Source organism: Athene noctua, chromosome 5 (assembly GCF_965140245.1).
Source record: "Athene noctua chromosome 5, bAthNoc1.hap1.1, whole genome shotgun sequence".
Classification (NCBI taxonomy): domain Eukaryota; kingdom Metazoa; phylum Chordata; class Aves; order Strigiformes; family Strigidae; genus Athene; species Athene noctua.
In genome coordinates, this window is record NC_134041.1 from 30871462 (window position 1) to 30893430 (window position 21969).

Sequence of the window (21969 nt, forward strand, 5' to 3'; positions counted from 1 at the left end):
TGTTCAAAAATCCACCAACGAGAGATCGTACAGTGGCAAAGTGAGTCCAGTGCTTTGAAAAGCAAGACGTGGTCCACAATGGCGCCTCAGGGCTATTTTTCCTCCCCTCTCGGCATAGTCTTTTCCATGGTTCTTTTGGGGTTTGTTTTTGGTTTCAGAGACATGCTTTGGAGGTGCCACCTTGTCCCTGTGGGTCCCTGCCTGCCCTCCTACTGTGGGAACAGGGCTGTGGCGACTGCAGGAGAAGGCCATTTTTGGCTTCCCCCCCTGGGGAAAAAGGGGGTCTGGTTTCCTTCATACAGTTCCTGTATGTTAGTAAAACCAGTCTTACATGCCAAAAAGCTCAGGTTCAGATGCTGCAGCCCACTGCCGTGAACAGCTGCATGCTGAGGGGCTCTGCCCCAGCCTGTACCATAGCTGCAGAGCATTGCCGCACACCTCTCACTGGCTCCAGAATAGGGCCGAGGAAAGAAAGCTTAAAATCCGCATGAAACATGCCCCCCCTTGGAGAGCATCCCTCCCTCCCTCCCACCCAACAGGCACAGACACAAAAAGCCGCCTCCTTCCCTCCCTGCGGGCTGTTACTCAGAGCCCGGTGTATTGTCAGACACCTTTCTGCATTTAGACGTAGACGATGCCAGCACCTATATTTAGAGCAGGTACGGCATCGCCTCCTCCAGCCCCCAGCACCACAGCATCCCTGGCCCCAGCCCCCACGCGATCCCACGCTGCCCATCAGGCCTGGCTCCTCCAAACTCCAGCGCAGGGAGCAATGCTCCAGCAGCTGCAGGCTGAAGCCATGGGCTGCTCATGGATGGCTGGAAGGGGACAGACAATGCGCAGAAGCGGACAGGAGATGCCCATGCCACCAGCCAACACCAGGGACCTTCCCCATAGCTGCATGCGGCATGGCTTGTCCCCAGGCATCGAGACTGGGGATGCAGGAGCTGAGCCAGAGCGATGGACTCCTGGATCCTTTGGCAGATGGAAGCTTCTGTTCAGGAAGCACAGGGCAAACAGGGACAGCAGGTGCCACACACCTTGCAGGAACCGATCAAGGCAGTAGGAGGTTTTGGCCCCATAAGCAAAACCTGCTCCTTGGATGCACAGAGGGCAGCTTGACCATTAGAAATAGGGTGTTTGGTCCATGACCAAGCTCAGGAGCAGGTGGGATTTGCTTCTTGCAAAGCAGAGCTCCTCTGGGGGAGCTGACAAAGCGATTGGGGCAGGGGCTGATCTGCACATGCAGGAGCAGGGCAGTTTGTGCCCATAGCATCCTTCCATCAGCAGAAGACGTGTTATCCAGGACCAAAGCAAAGCTTGGTCAGAGCTGCTGCTCAGCCAGCCAGAGGGGCTGGAGAACAACCCCAAGAACCCCGGACCACAACCACCCTCAGCAGAATTGAAGCCATGGGCAGGACGAGGGCTGCGCCACCTACCCCTGCCCAGCCTAGCGCACTGAAGGCCATGTCCCATCTCCACACACACACGGCCATACCTGGTCCAACCACATCAACCAGACCCCCAGCCACAGAGCAAGCCCCTCCCTGAAGCTCCAAAGGCACAGCACCCTCTGGTTCCCCAGGACCACACTCGAGCTGACAACAGATACAACTCATAGCAGAAACACACCAGCAATTGCCAGGATGAGCCACCCATCACCACAAGTTCACCAGCATCTCCCCAGGCTGTCAGGCAAAGCATTGCACCTGCAGCTGAGGGCATGCATGGATCATTAGAGCTGACAGCACATAATTACCAGGTTAATTAATGACTGGTGCTGGAAGGTGGCCATCTCATGTTTTCAGTATTTGTAGAAGACAGGAGCCACCCGGCTCAGCCCCCAGCCACGCTCCTCTCCCAAAGTCCCACCTTTGGCTCCCGGACACCCACCTGCCCCCGCACTGGGGCCATGGGGTTTGCAAACCTGGGCACCCCCATAGCAGCCCCCCTCCGAAGGGGGTGCCAGGCCCCAGGAGCAGGCAGAGGCTACGGCTGCAGGGGAAAGTGAGGCAGGGGAGGTGCCGAAGCTGGGCTCCTCTGCCGGGAGGACATATCTTAGGGTACCGTCACACACGCACAACATCTTCTCTCCCCTGCGGACACAGGAATCTTCTTTTCCTGGGAAAACACAGCAAAGAGGCCTCTGAGAGGTTTGACATCACCCCCTCCACACCGCTGGCGCCAAATGAGCTGTGCCCCCAGGGACAGCCCCATCCTTGTCCCTCGGGCATCCCACTCCCGCAAGCAGCACACGGCACAGCTGGCAGCAGAGCTGCCCAAAGACCCCTCACCGCGGCCACCTCTGATGGAGAAAAGGCAATTCCCCCTGTTGGAAACATCTGAGATGGGGCGAGGGGAGCAGGGTGACTTTCCCAGTGCTCTGCTACAGCGATGGGTGTGCAGCAGCTCCCCCCAGCAAGGTTTGGTCCTGCCCCCACCAAACGGGATGCAGGCAGTAAAAAACCCAAGGGGCTCCCCAGCATTGTCAGATGACTAAAACAAATCCATGTATGTGTATATCTTTATATATACAGCATATAAATATATATACACACACATATTGTATATACACACACAGCCACACCTAGAGTTCTCCATATATAAATAAATATATGTTGGTGGGAGACAGGATACATTCAGCAGCGCTGAGCCCTTCCGCCCTGCTCCGGCCTGCCCCAGTATAAACCAGTTGGCTTTGGTTTTGCCCCACCCTGGCAGGCAGAGCTGCTCCAGTCTGCCTGGTGCACCCCAACCCCTCGCCCCTATTCCGGGCTGGATGAGACCCTTGGGAAATTAAAAGCCACAGCAGCACTGAGCCCAAGCGACAGAGCAAAGGGGGCTGGCCGCTGGTACCCCTTTTCTGGGATTCTCCAGCCTCAGGAAGCAGAAAACCATCGGGATCAGCCTTCCCGGGAGTTCCGCTCAGGGCAGGGAGTGGGGCCATGGCCAGGGGGGCTCTCACTTGCCCTGCAGCACACATGCCCAGCCTGGGAGCTCCGCCGCCCATCAAATGTTTCTCTGTGCAGAAAAAAAAAGTGATAGTAATAAATGAAAGTTGACAGATTTTAATTTTTTTTTTGCACAAAGACTTTTTTTTTCTTTTTTTTTCTTTTTTTTTTTTCTCCCCTCCGTTTCAGTCGGTTTGGTTTTCTCCTTTTCCCCTGCATTTGGTTTTGGTTTTGTTTCATTCCCAGGCGTGGCGAAGAGCATGCATTGGAGAGGGGCAGGACGGCAGCAGGGCTGCGGGGGGAGCTGAGATGGGGCGGGAGGAGGCAGCTTCTAGCACTTGTCGTCTTCCTCGGTGTCACTGAGCACGTCGATGCTGGCCCCGCACATCACACCCTGCCCTGCCCCTCGCCTCCGCCGCCGGTAGTGCCCGTTGGGCATCTGCCAGCTGTGCCGCAGCGGTGGGGCCGAGCCGATGGTGTTGGAGCGGCCGAGGCTGGTGGCAACGGCCGCCTCGAAGGTGAGCGTTTCCTCCTCACCGCAGTCTGAGGCGTGCGAGTCGTCATGCAGGGCCAGGTACGGCTCCGAGATGTAACGTTGCGGGGTGGACTGTCGGCTCTGCTTCCCCACTGGTGAGCTGGAAGACTCGGTCAGGCCGGCGGTGTTGGGCTCCAGGGTGGAGGAGAGGAGCGGGGACCCCCCCTCACTCTCATCTGGGGGTGGTGAGGTGTCTCCGGCATGCCGCAGCATGGAGGCATAGGAGAGGAGGGGACGCGGCTTGGGGGGCACTGGCGGGAGCTGGCGGCGGCCTCGCCGGGGGGTGCTGGTGTCCGAGATGGAGGGGATGGAGCTTTCGCTCAGGGAGCCTGTTCCCTGCAATGCACCAAGATGTGCTGGGGAATATAAGGGCAATGGGCAGCGCCGTGCACCCCCTCCCTTGCACCCTGAGCCTGGAGTCCCCCCAGGGCATCCTCCAGCTTGGATGAGGCCCTGATGCAACCTCACCTGTCCTATCCCTGCCTCGGGGTCTGCTCCAGGGACAAGGATGGTGTCTGCTCTTTGTGGTCAAAAGTAAAAAGCACCCACAAACCCCCTTGTGGGAAGAGTTAATGGCTCACTGGCTCCTGACCTCTACAGGCAGCATCTTTGTGGGCTTCAAGAATGCTCAAGCACTGGCATTTCCAGGCTTGTGTAGCTGGGACACCTCGACCTTGGCAGGGAGTGGATGCCACAGTGGTGAAAGGATCAGTGTGGGGATCCAGCCCTCTCCCCAAATGCTCTCCAGGGTGCCTGAACAGCTGCAAACTGCTCAGCTGACAGGGGACATGGAGATGCCATGACTGCAAGGAGAGAGGGTGCAGAGCTCTCGCAGTTGGGGTTTATCTTCCCCGTTTTGGCAAGCAACTTTTTCTATGCCTCCCTTTGTGCTTAGGAAGGGGTTTTTGTCACCCACCTGCCTGTTGGGTGTCTGTGATCTGCCCTCGCTGGGTGACCGGGACTCGCGCCGCCGCTCCGGTGACTCGTCGTGTGCCTGGGGACTCCTCTCCTCTGAGTTGCAGCGGGAGATATCGGGGGACAGCAAGTGCTTGCGCTCTTTGGATCGGCCCCGCTCCCTGCCACCTGAGCGATGCCCGTCGGACCGGTGGCCTGAAGGACATCACCATCAGTCCCCACTGTCCCCTTCCCAGGAGCGGGGGACATTCGGCTGGGTTTTCTTTGGCATTGGTGTGGGATGGGGCCACCCGCCCCTGCTCACCCGAGTCACTGTTGAGGCGCCGGGCAGAGAGCTGGAGCGAGGAGTGGTAGCTGCGCCGGCGGGACTTGTAGGTGTTGTCACTGCTGCGCTCCATGGAGAACTCATCCAGCCAGGAGCTGTTGGGGCGCTTGTCCCGGATGGTGGAAAATGATCGCCGCATTGAGCTGGTGTCCGTCACCACCTGCAAGCAACCCCGGCCAGCCGGGGAGGGGGTTAGCACTGGGCAGCGCTGGGGGGATGGCAGTTGAGCAATTACCAGTTCACCCGCCGTCACTGGCACACCAACCTCCAGGATGGGGAGATTCGGGGCGGGGAGATGCAGCCAGCCTGAGGACAGCCCTGCCAAGTAATCTCTGCACAAATCAGGGGTGGGAAGAAAGTGGGATTTAGCTTTAGAGCTCCCCTGCCCCAGCAAGCTGGAAACGGTGATCCACAAGCAAAACCAGTGACTGAGAGTGAAGCCAAGGCACTGCATGTCAGGGAAAGAGCAGCAGCACCTTGTCCCAGGCGTGAGGACATGGAGGGTACCAAAGCACTGCCCCCAGGCTGTCTCAGCATCCCTCCTAGCCTTGAAAACAGAACTGAGTGGAGCGAACAGAGACATCAAAGAAGAAATCATTGAGAGAAGGGGGGATCCTCCAGTGCCCCTCGCCTGGTGTTTATTTCCTGGCTGTTTACTTTCCACTTTTCCAGTGTCAGCACTGGTCCTCTTTAGTTCTCCTTTATTCCCATGTCCCTTCCCCTGCGCTCATTTCCTCCCTCCCCAGTCACACTGTTGTTTTATCATCCCTTTTCTTTTCTTTCTTCCTTCTTTACTTTTCCTTTCTACCTTCTGCCCTCCTTCTAGCTTGTGTTCTCACATGTTTTGTAGAAAACATCACCTCCTTCTACATTTTCCTTTGCTTTATTCTAGCAGATTTTTGCCTCTGCAGCCCTGGGCCATTCTCCCAGTCTCCTCTCCTCACACCATACCCTTTCTGATCCCATCCCCTCCTCCTGGTCATCTTCCCCACCACAAAATGGTCAATAAATCCAAAGCAAAGCCTTCCTTCCTCTTCATGCCCCACCAGATTGCCACGACATGTCACACCAGGACCTCTGTGAGAGAGCAGACCCAGAGACTTCACAGCAAACCTGAACCCCATAAAAGCATCTGTGTCTCGGTAGAGGCTGAATACAAGACAGAACAACAGAGAGACCAGGCAGACAAACGAGGTGTGATGTGGCCTGGGTTCCCCTGGACAGATGGAGAAGCGTGTGTATTGGGACAACGGGAAAGGAAGGAAAATGTATTTCATCAGCTGGGAGATCATCTGACAGCTGGGCTGGGACTCCTTGAACCTCAGCTGGCACCCAGGCTGGAGGAAGGGAGGGTTGCCCCAGTGCATGGGGACTCTGCAACCTCCCAGCGTGGCCCTGCTCCACTGTGGACCTCCCACATGAGCCAGGAGATCGGTTCCCCTGGCTGCTCTCTGCTGCCAGTGTCCCCCATGTAGGGAAACAGTAGTTCTTCTACTTGTGCAGCACCCCAAAGATGGGGGCATGCTCCGATATCAGGGTGCTGGGGAAACCACAGGACTCGCAGGACTTGCTCAACGCAGAAAGAAGCCCCAGTGTTACCTGGTAGGTTTTGCTTGGACCCGGCACCTGTGGGGGCTTTGCTTGGTTTTACCTGGGGATCCACAGTGAGACGAGGCATGGAGGAGGCCCTCCCAGAGACAGCGTGGTCCTGAGTGTCCACGGGAAGGTAGCTGCCATGGTTAGAGGGCTGCACTCTTTGAAACTCCCTAACCTCTGGCTCCTGGAAATAAACACACAGCCAAGCTCTTGGGATGGGTTTGGAGCAGGGCAGCGCGCTGCTTCTGCCCCATTTGCAGGGGACAGCCCTGCTCGCTCAACCAGGGGCAGAATTTAAGTGGGTCAAAAAGGGAGTCTAAGACATATCATCCATCATGCCACCACTGAAAAACAATCTCCAATTCACAATCTGCAGCAGATAAGCCCAAATGTGGTGCTTCAGGCTTGCCTGATGGCCAATTTACCTTGCACCTCTTCAGTGGCAGTGGAAATCCTGCCTGGATCTGGTAATGCCCTGCCTGCCTGGGCTTTAACTCCTTTTCCGTTTGCCAGAAGAGGACAAACGTACAGGATTTTCTGCCTGACCCTGCTGTAAAGGCTTTCTGGCCACATCCCCATTAAAAGAAATCCTGCCACCCATGGCACCTTTGCACTGTGGTTAGTTCCCAATTTAGGGGACTGTTTTGTACAGGACGTGGTATCAAGGAGATGTGCAGGGAGTAACCCTCAAGATCTGCTAGAAGGTGACTCTATGGGGACGGGGGAGTCTCATCTGCCACCTCTCTGCTGGCAGGACGGTGGCATGGTCGGGGTGGCTGGGGCAGGGGACGCTCGCCTGCACAGTACACAGCTCACACAGAGTACTACAGACCCCGGGGACACAGACCGGGCTGGAGATGCACAGTGGTACAACACTGCACCCAACAAGTGTCGGGGTGGTGCACGAATGCACACTCACAGACATGGAGAGATATATATAGATATGTATATAGATATGTATATATATATATATATACACACACACACAGACACTGCTGCTGCCGGCTGGCATGTGTGTGAGGCCGGAGGGGCATGCTCCAGTTGGTGACAGTTTGACAGCTCGGTTTGGGACTGGGGACACCAGCACTGACAACAAAATGAACATGAATCCGAAAACATCAGATACCATCACTCAGCACGGGGTAACCCACTGAAATGAGCACTCAGTGGAAAAAAGAGCAGCCTGTGAAGAGAAGGATATTTTACTGCAGGACATTGGACCCCAGTCACAGCTCTTGCCCCAAAAGCATTTGCCACTGCCTGGCTCACTGGCCAGGACTGGTCCAGGGATGGCTGTGTCCCCAGTGCCCAGAGGTGAGAGGCCAGAGCCCCAGCTGGGGGACAATCGGGGACATTTGTCCCCTGCTTTAGATTCATGCATGACCCAGCAGCTGCCATCCTTCCACTGTGCTCGCTGCCACAGGGGCAGGAAGCAGCATTTCTCCACCATACCAGCAGGCCCACACCTCCCCGTGCCCACCAGCATCCTCACTGGGACTGCCAGGTGAGCACCCACCAGGCAGTGTGTAATTTTACCAGAGACTGGTGCTCCTGGAACTGCCCGTGGGCCGGATCCATGCACGCCAGCTGGAAGATCTCCTGCGGCGAGAGCGGACTCAGTGAGGGGAACCCACTTCGGCTGCTCCTGCAAAGACAGTCCAGCTTCAGGGAGGCCACAACCCGGGTGCTGCCACCACTGGGCATCACCTCTCCAGTGGCTCAGAGCTGGGGACCCTCTGCGCTTGCTGCCCAGGCTGTCGAGACCCCCGGGACAAACATCATGTTCTTTGGAGAGCTGAAGCGGTGCCCAGGCAGGAGAGGACACCAGTGCTCCAGGTCCTGTGGCAGCAGTGGGGATATCCTGTGTAGTACCAGCAACTCCCACTATCTCATTCCCACCAGCCAGGGTGCTGGGATCCCCCAACCCTGCATCACACAGAGACCTGCTGCTCAACTGCTATCGAGGTTCAGGTCTATCCCAGACCCTCCTAGGTAGGAGAGCTTGTACTCAGTGGTCTTGGTCCTGCAAAGAAGAGTGTCACATAGATACTTGGCCATCCCTCTTAGGCACCTCCGCTGCTGTTGGTGATGCTGGTGCAACACCAGCTACCTGGAATCCTGCAAAAGCTTTGTGCTGGGAGCTGCTGCCCTGGACTGCATTTCCCCTGCTCTTGGCAGCTCTTTAACCCTCTGGGTATCCCAGTGCCAGCTCCAGAGAACAAAACAAGGGCTGCAGGAACAGAAAAGTGACAGGACTACCTCCTTTCTTCTCAGGGCAATACTCACAGGCCCGAGAGCGTGTCTTGCTGGAGGTAAGGCAGAGCCTTTGCATTCGAGATGATTTCCTGCGGCAAGGAGGATGGCTCCATGCGCTGAAACATGGGGGCGTTTTTCTGTATTGAGGAAAGGAAGAAGCTAAGCCTGTAGGAAATGCAGATGAACATCCAGTGCTTCACCAACCAAATCCCCAGCACTTGGGAAGGTGACAGTGTGCTCATGTTCGCTGTTGGGGGCTGAGAATGCACGTGTGTGTGACTTGTAGTCACCAAAGCCCAACCTGCACCACCACCCTCATCCCTCAGCTGCATCCCAAGCAGCTGGCTGCACATTTGGTCAGGACATGGTAGGAAGCAATGAGGGTACTCTGCCCTTGCTGAGACTCACCTGCTCCTCCAGCTGCTGCCGCTGCTTCTTCGCTTTGCTCTGCTTGTAGTAATCCATGATCATCATGGCTGCATATATTTTGCCAACAGTCAGGTCAGAGGCTGAGAGCATAAGAGGGGAAGGAAGGTGGAGGATGCTTTTGTCTTAACAGAAAAAGCAGGTCTGAAGGCACCAGCGCAGATCTCAGAAGCAGCCCTGCTGTGTGATAGCCTGGTGACCCTCCAAGTCTCCCCATCACTCCAAAACATAGATGAACACCCAGACACTCCATGAGGAGATAAAATGGATGGAGGTCACTTGAAAGCATCATCATAAACCACCAAGCCACACATCTTCATCACATCATCATAGGTAACAGACCAAGCGATGCTCAGCCTCCTGCAGTTATATGCTCCAGAGATGATTTACTGGAGACTCTGGGCTTGGCAGGAGTAGACCAAACATTTTTCGAGAGGGTTCCCAAGCACTCAGACAGAGCAAGGCAGAAGCCAGCCTGTAGCAACACAAACCCTTTTCTCATTTCTCCCCTAGCTGGGGATGGGTCTGATGTGTCCCCACCTCCCTTTGTGAGGAAGCTGCTGGAGGTATGATGGAAACTTGGCAGCCATGACAGCCCCCACAGAGACTCACTTTTTGGCATGGGTACCAACAGGTCAAGCATCTTCTGGGACAGGTGAGGCCAAATAGTCAGGATCTCCTTTTGAAGCTCAGAGTCTAACTGCTGCCAATCTGCACCACCTTGAACAGGGGGAAGGAAAAAAATGGCCCACGTACATCAAGACCTGGCACCAGGCTCCAACTAAAAACACCCCTTTCCCGTACTAAAATGAGGTTCACAAGCAGCAACCAGCTCTCTCTGGGCTGGGAGGGCTATCTTGCATCAGTGGTCCTGGTCTCCTGCTCTTGCAGGGAAACTTTCCTACCATCCCTTCCATATGTGCCTCCATCTCCCCATCCCCTGCCCTCCCACTCAAAGCTGCCATCTTCAAGCTCGCCTTGGGTCCGTCTCTGCAGCTCCAATCCTACTCCAGCCCACACACACCTGCTGCTGCCCCACTTTCTCTTTTCTGGTGAGCGGATCATGTGCTGGTGAAAGAGCAGCTCCACTTGGCTGAAATCCTTAAATACTTGGCAGTGCTGTGCAAGGAGAGTAGAGCTCTGTGGCCAGTGGTGAAGGGATCTGCTGAGCTTAGGAAGACCCTGGCTCAAAGGGAGCTGTCAACATGCACCAAATGGGGACACCTGAGCCCGGATCAACTCTGTCAAGCTGGAGACCCAGGTTCAAATCTCTGCTTTATTTAGAGGGGCTTGAACCCAAGGACTCAGCCCTGGGCTTATGCTGATATCTTGCCCTGGGTTGGGTTTTCTTCCAACAGCTGAGCTGTTCTCAGGGGACATTTCATTGAAAATGGCATGTTTCTGCAGAAAGCTTTTGATCTGATGAATCAGAGCGTTTCCAGCAACAACAACAAAGCAGGTTTTTCTGCTCTGAGCATTTTATCTTCCCCGAGAGAAAGATTTCTGTTCCCTAGCCTTAGGATGCCAAGAACATGTGATCTTTTCCCTCCTTGGTTTGGTTTTGTACATGGGGAGGAAGTGGAATTCTCTCTCTCTCCCTTTACACAGTAGACATCAAGCTGTTTCTGCTCTCTAGAAGCAGCTTCTACTGGAAAACTGGCCACCTCTTCCCTAAAGAAATAGACTTTTTTATAGAGAGCAGCAGAAATTTGCCTGTTCAAGGTAATCACTTCCATCTACATGCCAGGCTTTGGGTGCATAACCCCAATTTGGCTGAAATGTCCTCAGCCTGCCAAAAGGATGAGGGCTGGTCACTCTGAAACCCTCCTGGCTCTGTCCCCTCTCTACCCCACTGACCTTACCTTTGGCAATTTTGATGTCCAAAGCCGTGCGTATCAGTGCCATCAAGGTGGAGGTAAAATGGACTGTCATGTCCTCGGCCACGGGCATGTTCATCAGCACCAGTCTCTGCGCAAGAGAGAGAAGAAAACAGCGGACGGAAAACAATATCGAAAAACACATCGACCAGGCTGGAGGAAAAGAAATTAAACATTAAATAAAAGGGGAAAAAAAAATAAAAAGCAACAAAGAGTGTCAAAACAGCACAGCCAAAAAAGAAGGGCAAGGATCACCCCGCCACCCCCCACCCACCGGCTCCTTCCACCCCAGGACACCGGCTCACTGCCTTCCAGGGCTCCTCCTGTGCCCCAGGAACGGCCCCTGAGCACCCCCCCTCCCCATGGCACCGGGGCTGCCACGGCACCTCCCGGCACTTTTGGGAAGACACGCTTGATCCACCAGGGATGTGAGCGAGGGAAATGCTCAGGAAGGGGAGAGGGGGCTCAGGTTTCCGTTCCTGGGTGGTTTGGCTTTCCGTCTCTCAACCCTTCCCACCTAGGGCAGGGGAGAGGAGGGTCCCTAACCTTCAGGGACTTCAGATCAACTGAATTCCTCTAGCATGCTACATCCTGGCGCTCCCTTTTTGCGTCTTTCAGAGATGAAGTTTGCCAGCACATGCACAGGGTCCAAATTATCCAAGGGTGGGGAAGGGAAGGAGGGGTAGAAAAAGTGCAGAAGGAAAGAGAGAAGGGCAACCAAGGCAGGTTAGACACGCCATGCTCCTTCCCCACCCTGGGCAGGTGGGGTGCAAACTGAAGTGACCAGATCCACTTTCCAGAGAGTATATTTTGCTTTGTGAATACCTTGGGTCATCCCTTTCCTGCCCATTCTTTTTCACCTGGCTTCTCATGTCCTTTCTCTGCCTTCAAGCCTCCTTTTTTCTCCTAGAAAAGCGTGATGGCGGATGTATGCATGTGTGAACAAACATGTGAGATCTGGAGAGGGTGGCAGCGCATTTGGAAGTGTGAAGAAATCCCCCCTTCACTAGCCCTGAATGCTGCTGAAAGGGCTGCAGGCAGCAGCCCATGGCCAAAAAAAGGGCAACAGATTGCTCTGTAGTGCCAGGTCTTGTCCCAGCAGCTGCTGCCCTCAGCAAAGCCACACAGCTCCCACCCCACATCCTTGCTCCCTCTCTACCCTGCTCCATGCCAGTGCATCTGGGAGCATGTTGTGCCTGTGCTGGGGACCGGCTGCTGGCCACCGCCTCAGAAGGAACCAGGGAGTAAAACTCAGAGATGCCTTTTGAAGGCACCTGGCTTTGCCTTGCACAAGCCATCCTTAGGATAGCTTGTACTGATGCGCCTGGCTCCTCATGCACCACAGAGCTGCTCCTTTGGGATATGTCCTTGCTGCCCAGCTGCTTCCTTCCTCCATGGGCTTTAGCCCTGTTTCTGCACTGGTTGGGACAAGGATGATTCCAAGCCCAGGGGACCAGGCTTGGGTCAGTGAGCTCCTAAGGACATTTCACTCACCTAACTGTGCTACGGGGTTGCTCCTCACCTCATCTTCTCCAACCCTCCCACTTCCACACTACTGCTGATCTTGCCTTTCCTCTTCCACTGGGGTCTTCCACCCCAGAGCTCCCTGGGCTTGTGACTGACCACAGCAACGTCACATGCGTTGGCAGTGGAGACCAGCCAGTGTGGTCAGGACTCTTCTGAGCACACCATGCTCCCCAGGAGCAAGCTAAACACGTTGGATGCCCCCAGTGCCTCCCCAGCTCCCCCCAGTGCCACCTCCCGCAGCTCCCTCAAGCCCCGGTTCCTGCTCGGCTCTAACCCCCATAGAAGGAAGGGTTGATCTACCTTATAGGCCACTTTGGAAGGACATCTCTTGCCGAGGCCTAGCGGTGGTGACATAAGAGTCAGCATTTCATACATCTCAGTGTAATGGATTCGGCCACTGCTCATGAAGGGGGAAGGGGAGGGAGGGAGATGCAGAGAGAGAGGAGGCATTCCCAGAGAGCAGAAAAACATACAAACAAAAATAGTACAGGAAAACAGGAGAGAAAAAACAAACGGACAAACAGGAAAAGAACAGGAAACCTGTTAATCAAGGCAAATCATACATGAGAGACTGTCCTGATATGGATTTATAGCACTGCTCACACAGACCCAGGAATGCTGACAGAAAGCAACTCACCCCTCTCTCTGCTGCTGGCCTGAAGCGCCTGTCTCGCTAGCAGTCTGGGACTCCTTCTCTGGTTTCAACCCCTCTCCTAAAGCCCTCCAGCAGCCCCCAACTTGTCCCACAGGTTCCAGGGCTGTGTGTGAGTGGTATAAATCAGATACACGGCACTCAAGCCATGGGTTATTTGAGATAACGGTGGTTTGTACCACAGTGCTCTGTGGCCTCCATAGTGTCTTCCCTCCCGGCGGCGGGGGGGCGGGGCTTGGGTATGGCTTTGCATTGCCACCTAACCCATAGCTGGAAGGCTGTGTATCCCCAGCTCATAAGGTCTATGCAATTGGGAGGCAGCATCTTGCATAGAAGGCAGTGGGCCAGGGTCACTTGTCAAAGGAAGATGCCCAGTTGCTTCCGTCTGGCTCTGCGGATGGATCACTTTCCCACCATGCACCAGTGCAAAAGGCATGCTAAATTGGCTGAAAAAACAAAACTAGGAGGAAAAGTTGTACATGCCATGCTCCCGCTCTGGCTCTCTCCCACATGCGGCTGCAAGTTCCACCAGGTTGGAGTTTAAAGAGTCTCAGCAGAGGCAGCTGTTTGGGCCTTCCAACATTGGGGTTCATTTGGGTTTCCCAAGGGAGGCAGCTAGGACAGACCCCCACCTTTGAGCTCCTCTGCTCTGTAAGGACCTGCCTAGGACTGCTGCAGTGAGGAACGCTACAAAAACAGGCCACCTGATGACACCTTGAGCCCTCTGCCAGGCTGAGATATCTGGGCTGTGTTCACCTCTCTGCACATCCAGGAGGCTGCTCAAGAACATCTCCCAGGGATCCTGGGCTTGGCCACCTCTTCTTGTCCTCGTGCCAGGCTTCTGTCCTGCACTGCAATGTTCAGGGTAGTTAATGGGCAAGGGCAACCTCAGAACAGCAAAGGCATCAACCCTTACTGCTGAGCTGGGAGGATGCTGCTGGAGAGGAACCTGTCACAGCCAGGGTGGCCTGGGAGGGAGGGCATTGCTGAAAAATTAAGCACTGCCTGTGGGATCTTGGCCTTTTCCCTACCCATGTGCTCAAAGCAGCATGGAAAGGGGAGAAGATCTCTTCTCAGTGAGTACTGCTGGCTTGGAAGCAGACCCTGGCCAAAGAGGCCCCCACCAAGGTAAGTCCTGACATTTCAGATGTGAACTAGAGATCGTGATGACCTGTAACAGGATCTGTTTGGGGTGCAGGCACAGAACAGGCTGGGCAAGCCATCCCCTTTGAGACCTGACACACCTGAATTGGTTGGAAAGAGGACTGATAACAACACCGGAGACTATTAAGTGGAATGATCAAGAGGAAATAGGTCCAGGAGTCTGTAAGCAACGTCTTGGCAGAGCTTGATGTGCACTGACTCAAGGTGTCTGAAAGAGGGGGTGACTTCAAAATTTTCATGCTCAAGAACTTTGTGCAAAAAGGAAGCAAGACAGTGATCTTCCACCCACACTTCCTGGCAGGAGGGATTTCAGTGTGCCCAGCACACATCAGACATGGTCTTTCATACTGAGATTTTCTGCACAATGAAGGATGAATGGATTCCCATGAGAGGGAAGTAACAAAGAAGGACCAAATGAGAACTGTGTTGTTCTCACAGACAGGCTGCACTCTTTGCTGCTTCTCAGAGCAGAGATCTTAAAGCTTTTTGAACAGCACAGCAGTGCCCAGAAGCCACATCCCCATACAGCAAAGTACAAGAAGGCACATGGAATGACATCCACCTGAACAGGATGGCTCCCAAGAGCTGGTCCAAGCACAAGTGCATACTTGATGGGAGAGATGAACCTCTGTCCTGTGTCTGGACAGAGATGTGACCTGTGGCTATGGCACAGGGTGGCCTGTAAAACCACCAGGTACTAATGGCTTGGTCCTGGTACTCAGAGAAGTACTCAGAGTACTGTGAGTGATGGAGGAGGAAATCTGGGGGACATCTGTCCTCCTGTGGTTAGGAAATTAGTACTGTGCCCTACAAGGCTGTTAGGAACAGAGCACCAGAATAACAAGTGATGTGAGAGTAGATTCAGGAATAGGTGTTGTCCACAGTGAAATCAATGCATGTGGAGCATTCACCTGACCCACAACCATCTCAAGGGCTCGTTTTAGGGGGGAAAAGTGATATTTTGGCTCCCTTTTGCATAACTGCTAGAAGCAGAGGGGGTGAAGAAAGGCAGAGGTAGCCCCAAGGAGTGGAGCAGGCTGCCAGATTACAGTCCCAGCAAGATGTGGTTATAAGACCTGCTCTCTCCAGCATAACAACAGAGCTTCATGGACTTCCACAGGAAGTCTTCCTGCATCAATGCCCCTTAGTTAGCCCATCTGCAGATGCCCTAGGAGGTGTGCTTCTGTACCATGCTGCACTACTGTGTTGCATCCTGAACTTGCTCAAGAACCATCTCTTTCAGAGCAGGCTGCCCACCACTCCATAAGCACATTGGTGGTTGTTTCTGCAAGTCATCATTGTCACATTGCCTGACAGGACAGGGGTGTGGGCTCCAGGAAGGTGAAACTGTGCACTGTGATGTGCAGGGCAGGCTCACCAAACTGAAAGGTGAGCAAGTTGGGTTGGCCTTCTGGGATCTGGACCATGGTGGCAAGATGCAATGACCACATGGGTTTTCTTTCTTCATCATTTGCCTTTTGGGAATTGTTCCAGGGCAGTAGCAATCCCTGAAAATCTCTCATGTCCCTGAAATACCCCATGCACAGGAGGAGACTGAGGCAACACAAGGAGGAGATGGGGATGGTCTCCTTCACATGACATCAAAAGTCGGTCTTGCTCTCTCTGTCCCCACCTTCCCTTGAGTTTATCCACCTTCACTGCTCTGTCCATCCTACAGAGTCAGCAGAAAGCCCAGGCTGCTGCAGGAAACCCTCATCCCAGGAAGCATTACAGGTACCCTTCTGAGCACCAGGTGACCCAGCTTAGGAGAGCACCATTTGCAATGAAGCCCTGATGTCAATTGAGAAAGACTAGAGATTCCTCTTGGATGGTGTCTTCTGTCTGCATGGACCTGAACAAGTGTCCTCAGCAAAGTCACCATCCTTTGCCAGGGATGCAACAGAGAAGAGAAAAGACTGCAAGGAGCCCCTCCTTGAACAGACGAGCCAGCTGAGATTCTTGCACGAAATCTCCTGTCCTCAAATACCTCTTCATAAATGAGATGAACAAGCATCTAGATCTTGTCTTGCTTGCTCTGCTCTACTTCTGGTGGTCTACTTCAAGATTTCAAATGTGTACAACATCCCTGTGACCAGCTGTGGAAGGTGACAGACCTGTTCCAGGGATGGGGGTTAGAAGAAGCATTTCTGATGTGGCGAGAAGGATATGGTGGCTACACCATGCCACACCAAGGAGTTATCTTCTCTGCAGAGCCAAGATCAAGAACCGGGAGCATCTGAGCTTCACTTGTACATCTCCTCAGATGCTGTGAGGGATACAGAAGAAAGAGCAAGCTCTGTGGCTCATCCTTTCATGCCACAGACACAGACAAAGGTGTTGTTGCACTTTGGAGAAGGCAGCAGATGCAGGATTTTGCTCAACTGTCACCCCAAAATAAAATTAAAAAAAACCGTGCAAGTCTGAGAGATGCAAGGAGGCCAAATCACTGCTGTGGGCTCATAACCAGCAGCCAGGAGCTTGGCTCAAGCAGACAGGGAGGAGCTGCTGAGCTGCAGAGATGTGCCCAGGTGCCACCACCTCCCAAGCAGGTCTGGCAAGCTAAGGGCAAGACTAGCAAGAGTCCTGCTCCCCAGAGACGTAGTTGTGTGTCCTCCAAGTGCCACACTCGAGGAAGAGTCTGTTAGGTACAGCATGGCATCCCCCAGGGAGAGGGGTCATCCTGACCTCCCTGGCCTCCCCCCAGTCCTCACTCGCAAAACAATGGCAAAGTCTCAAACATCCTCCTGCCTTTGTTCCCCCATTCCCTCCCAAGGAGCAAACCGTATCTGAGTCCCCCAAAAAACTTCTGCTCCCACATGAGGGCACTTTGACAAGCCAAGCAGGGATGGTGGCATTTGGCCCAGCACCCTTCAGGGGCTCCCTGCATCAACAGAGCCAGGGGTTGGGGGGCTGGCTGGGGGACGCAATTTGTTGAAACCCACCCCGGGAGGCTCTGAGCCCCCCTGGCCCCACTCATGCCTCCCCTTGAGGGGGACAGCTGCTGGCTCTGGGAGGCCGCGGACCTCTTTAAACTCGAAGGAAAGCAACGTCAGGGGTCCCTCGGGAGGCGCAGTGGTGGTGGAGCAGGGGGGAAGGGGTGGATGGTGCGTCCCGTGGCCAGGTTGTGGCGGAGGACTGGGAGGCAAACCTTGCACGCCACCCTGTAGGGGCAGTTCTCTCCTAGGCCCAGAGGAGGCGAGATCACCCGTACTAATTTGTACATATCCTTATACGAGATCCTGCCGCTGCAAAGGAAGCACAGGTGGGTTAATAGGACACTGAGAGGGTGGAGGGGAGGATGGAGAGCTTAACTGGGGGATGCTGAGGCCATCTGTGGGGCAAGATCCCTGGGGGTGCACGGCTCTTCTCTGTCTGGCTCTGTCAGATCCAGAGAGGGGAAAGCCATGAACATCAGCTACTGCCTTCTCCACCATGAGTCAGCTCACCTCCTCACACTGACCCATCTTGACCCTGAAGAAAGACAGTTTTGGTGCTGAACACCACCCCATCACCCTTCCTCATCTTGCCCCTGGCTGCCTACACCTGGTGGGAGAGGGCTGGGATTTTAGACGGGGTGAGCCTGCAGCTTGGTTGTGTTCTAGCCACCACGAGCCCTTTTTATGGAGTTATGCCCCATCACACCACCAGAGAGGCTGTCCTCGCACGGCCAACTCCCTGGTCCTCACAAGGGCCCAGGGAGGTTGGCAGCTGAGTCATTTGTATTTCCAATATCTGGGGAACCTGAGATGGGGAGAGATAATGTGACCAGCTGGTGAACTGGTGGCTGTGTCACTAGCACCTAGGTCTCTCACGGTCCAGTCCTGTGCTCCGACAACCAGGCCATGCTCTGCCAAGGGTACACATTATTTGAAGCAAACTCTCCCATACACACACCTCTCCTCGCCCACAGAAGCACATCTCCCCAGACCCAGGTGCAGTGATCCCTCCTGCACTGGCTGAAATAACAAAGCAGTCGAGGCGGAGAGTTGGCAGGAGAGGGTGCAGGGGCCATCAGATGCTGAGCTCCCCACTCTGCTCCAGACCAGAGCCCTTTGGGAAGCAGGACCGTGTGGGGTGGAAGTGCTGAGGTGCAGCATGCTGCAGCCTCCTGGGCATCCTTAGACAAGCTTGGAGGGAAACCACACAAGGAGGCAAAGAACAGCATTACCCTCCTACTCAGCGCCTTTGCCTCTGGCTTCTCCTTGCTCTTCTCCCATCCCTGGCCAGTGCTAACCCAATCAATTGGTCAAAACCCATCCCTGAGCCCCCCTCATGTTGAGTGGTTTCCCCGCGAGACCTTCACATGATGGTCCCAGTCTCAGGATACAGAACCACTGCCCAACACAGGTGGTGGGACCAATTCAGATGTACTCACCCGTTCCTCACCCAGCAGTGAGGGCCAGTGCTGCCCCCATGGGCCCAGCACCAACGGCTCCTGTGCACATCACCTAACCACTGACTATGTATCACGATGAAACAGCATAGTTTGCCCAGAAATCAGAGTGGTACGTGGCATTGATAGGACAGTTCAGGCATGCTTTTTCAGGGACTGTCTTGGAGACCCAGGCCACCAACATGGGAGGCAAGAGTGAATGAAGCACCTGGTGTGAAGAAATCCTTCCCAAAAGCCATGGGTGAGAAGCCCCACACTGAGCAGCTGGATGCTTCACTGCTCTCACCTCCTCTCCCTTCTCTAGTTGTCTGTCAGGACATCTACTCACCTGTACTGACCCCTTGCACAAGGCACAGTCACCCACTAACAAGCAAACCCTTGCACAGCAGCAAGAATGCTGGAGAAGAGCCCACAGGGAGGAATCTGGCCAGCACCGAGTTGCACAGGGTTGGACAAAAACAGTGGAGGAAACTATGCCAGGAGCTGATGATCATAGAATGGTTTGGGTTGGAAGGGACCTTAAAGCTCATCTAGTCCCACACTCCCGGCCATGGGCAGGGACATCTTCCACTAGCCCAGGTTGCTCAAAGCCCCGTCCAACCTGGCCTTGAACACTGCCAGGGAGGGGGCAGCCACAGCTGCTCTGGGCAACCTGTGCCAGTGTCTCACCACCCTCACAGTACAGAATTTCTTCCTTATATTTAATCTAAATCTATCCTCTTTCAGTTTAAAACCATTACCCCTTGTCCCATCCCTATACCCCCTGATAAAGTTTCCCTCCCAGCTTTCCTGTACCCCCTTTAAGGTCTCCCCGGACCCTTCTCTTCTCCAGGCTGAACACCCTCAACTCTCTCAGCCTGTCCTCACAGGGGAGGTGTTCCAGCCCCTGATCATTCTGTGGCCTCCTCTGGACCTGCTCAAGCAGGTCCACGTCCTTTTATGTTGGGGGTCCCAGAGCAGGACACAACACTGCAGGTGGGGTCTCACAAGAGCAGAGTAGAGGAGAACAATCACCCCCTTTGATGTGCTGGCCACACTTCTCCCTAGGCAGCTGGTCTCTCAAAGGGCAGAACTTTAGTAGTGGAGGTGAAGAGTCTCCAAAGGGAGCACATATGGCTGCCAAGTGCTCTTGAGCTAAGATCACCCACACTGCCTGGCACAGCAGTGGTGGGTCATGGCTCCAAAGAGGGTGTTGTTGGGCTGGGGGAGGGAGGAAGGGGCCACACAAGACACCCTTGTAGTGCCAGGGCTGAGTGGAGGGCAAACAGTCTCCCAGAGCTGCTGACTCCACACTGCCCTAGGGATGCTCCAGACCATCCTGGGAGGAGCAGTGGAGAGCAGCTCCTCTGCAGCAGCAGCAGGAACAGAGCCAAAGCCTGGCCACCCAGAGTATGTACGGTCTCTGAGCCCATCCCATTGCTGGGAACAGGCTGCTGCCTGTAAATAGGAGCCCTGTTCGCTGGGGCCCTCATCAGCCAAGACATGAATGCAGGAAACAAAATCCTTCTGTCTCTAGAGGGGTGAGCAGGCTGGCCAGCATAAGAACACAATTCCCCAAACCCAACAAGGTCCCCCATAGGTGACTTGGCAGGAGCCCAGTAGGCCCTCAGCATCTCCCCATTGCTGGGAACAAGCCATGCTCAGCCCTACTCTGATGGGGAGATGTGGGTGCTGGGGACCAGGTGATGCAGCTAGTCTCAGGGCAGAGGCACCCAGCTGGTACATGGGAACAGGGAAGGAGGCTGAGAGGGACCTGCTGGCTGGCCAGGGAGGAGAGGAAGAGCAGGAACCTCCAGTGCTCAGGACAAACACCATGGCAAACTGTGAGCATCACCCAAGACGCCTGTGCCACTAGGTGTTGTAGGAATTGGCTGCTGCCCTGGTAACACCTGCAAGTGAGAGCAGCCCTTCCCTGACTGTCCCAGGCATCACAGCCAGTTTCCAATAGCAGAACATAGAAACACCTGTTTAAAACCAGCTTTGAGAGGTTGCTCAGGAAAGAACTTGCTGGCTACATACCACGCTGCTCTGTCATACTCTGCCCAGATCCGGACAAACTCATCTAGATGGTGAGGTCCCAGGATGGAGGAATCCCGAGTCAGGTATTCAAAATTGTCCATGATGACTGCCACGAACAGATTGAGCATCTAAATGAAAGGGAGAAAGGCAGAGAGAAAGGAAAGTAGGGGCAGAGATGATCCTGTGGTGGGGGTGCAGGTTGGGGACCTGATGAGAAGCACCCCCAGGGCTCTTGGGAAGGAGGAACTCACCAGGAAAGAGCAGAAGAAGATGAAGGAGACAAAGTAAACGTAGGCCAGGTCAGTGCCGCAGCGCTCGTTCTCGTTCTGCCCAGACGTTGCCGTCGTGTCCGGCTCACAGCCTTTGCCCTCCAGGCAGGACAGCATGATCTCCTGCCATGCCTCACCTGTGGCACTCCTGCACCCAACACAGCCGTGCTCAGCAGCTCATGGTGGCACAGGATGGAGCCAGGGCTGGATGCCCCCAGGAGAAACCTCACAAGAAGATGTGCAACCCCCCTGCCCAAATTAAATACAACTCCAGCGTGCAGAGGAGCGAGGTGCTGGGTCAACGGCGTCTGAGCTGGACCCACATGAGCACAGCCATGCCAGGGTGTAGCTTCTGGCACATGAGGCCAACTCCCCCTAGCCAGCTGATCCAAAAAGCTGGGAGACAGACATCCTTTTTGGGGCAGGGTAGGGGGAAAAAAGAGGTTCCTGAGCTCCTGTGGCCATGTGTTGCCTAGCTTCTCTCTAGCACCAAAAGCTGACCTCCACTGAACAGCCTGTGGTGAGAAGCTGCCCAGCCTGGCTCCTGGAATGCCTGTACCCAGAAATGCTGCCAAAGGAGTTTTCTATGGTTGCTTACCTGAAGAGGAGCATTAGGGAGCCCAGGAAGCTGCGGAAGTTGTTGTGCCGATTAATGTGGCTTTCCTCATCTAGTTTGATATTGCCAAAAACCTACAGGAGAAAAAGGGCTGTTATTCAGGCAAGAGCTCAGTGGCTGGGGAAGTGGCTGTAAGTTCACCTTGGCTTACAGGCACGCACCCCTGTGCTGCAGGGACAGATCCTGCCCTAGGTCCACCACCCTCAGCATAGCCAGCCCCGAAAGCACCTGACATCCAGCCTCTCTGTGCAATCCCCCAAGGAAAATCACCCCAGCATGCAGCCAGCATGCCAAGGAGCTGGCACTGAGCATCCATCAGGGAAGGAGACTCTCCTCGGCAGGGATTTGTGGTGGGCGGCAAAGGCTGCAAGAGGCCGAGCTGCCATGGAAACAGGAGCACAGAGGACCTGGGATCAACCGAGGCCAACCGCTCCACATCCATCCCTTT

At 54.7% G+C, this 21969-nt stretch overlaps 1 protein-coding gene across 1 annotated transcript in view; it reads right to left on the reverse strand.

Moving 5' to 3' along the window:
- Positions 1-2545: 2545 nt before the first annotated feature.
- CACNA1E (calcium voltage-gated channel subunit alpha1 E) overlaps positions 2546-21969 on the reverse strand; it is a 113717-nt gene continuing 94293 nt past the window's right edge. Inside the window, exons 37-49 of the mRNA XM_074906927.1 lie at positions 21504-21595; positions 20888-21053; positions 20637-20764; positions 12709-12805; positions 10867-10972; positions 9617-9724; positions 8987-9087; positions 8609-8715; positions 7859-7967; positions 6378-6506; positions 4706-4886; positions 4403-4596; positions 2546-3822 (exon numbers count right to left, since the gene is read on the reverse strand). Coding sequence (XP_074763028.1) covers positions 3283-3822; positions 4403-4596; positions 4706-4886; positions 6378-6506; positions 7859-7967; positions 8609-8715; positions 8987-9087; positions 9617-9724; positions 10867-10972; positions 12709-12805; positions 20637-20764; positions 20888-21053; positions 21504-21595 — 2058 coding nt within the window. The 3' untranslated portion in view covers positions 2546-3282. The remainder of the gene's footprint in view (positions 3823-4402; positions 4597-4705; positions 4887-6377; positions 6507-7858; positions 7968-8608; positions 8716-8986; positions 9088-9616; positions 9725-10866; positions 10973-12708; positions 12806-20636; positions 20765-20887; positions 21054-21503; positions 21596-21969) is intronic.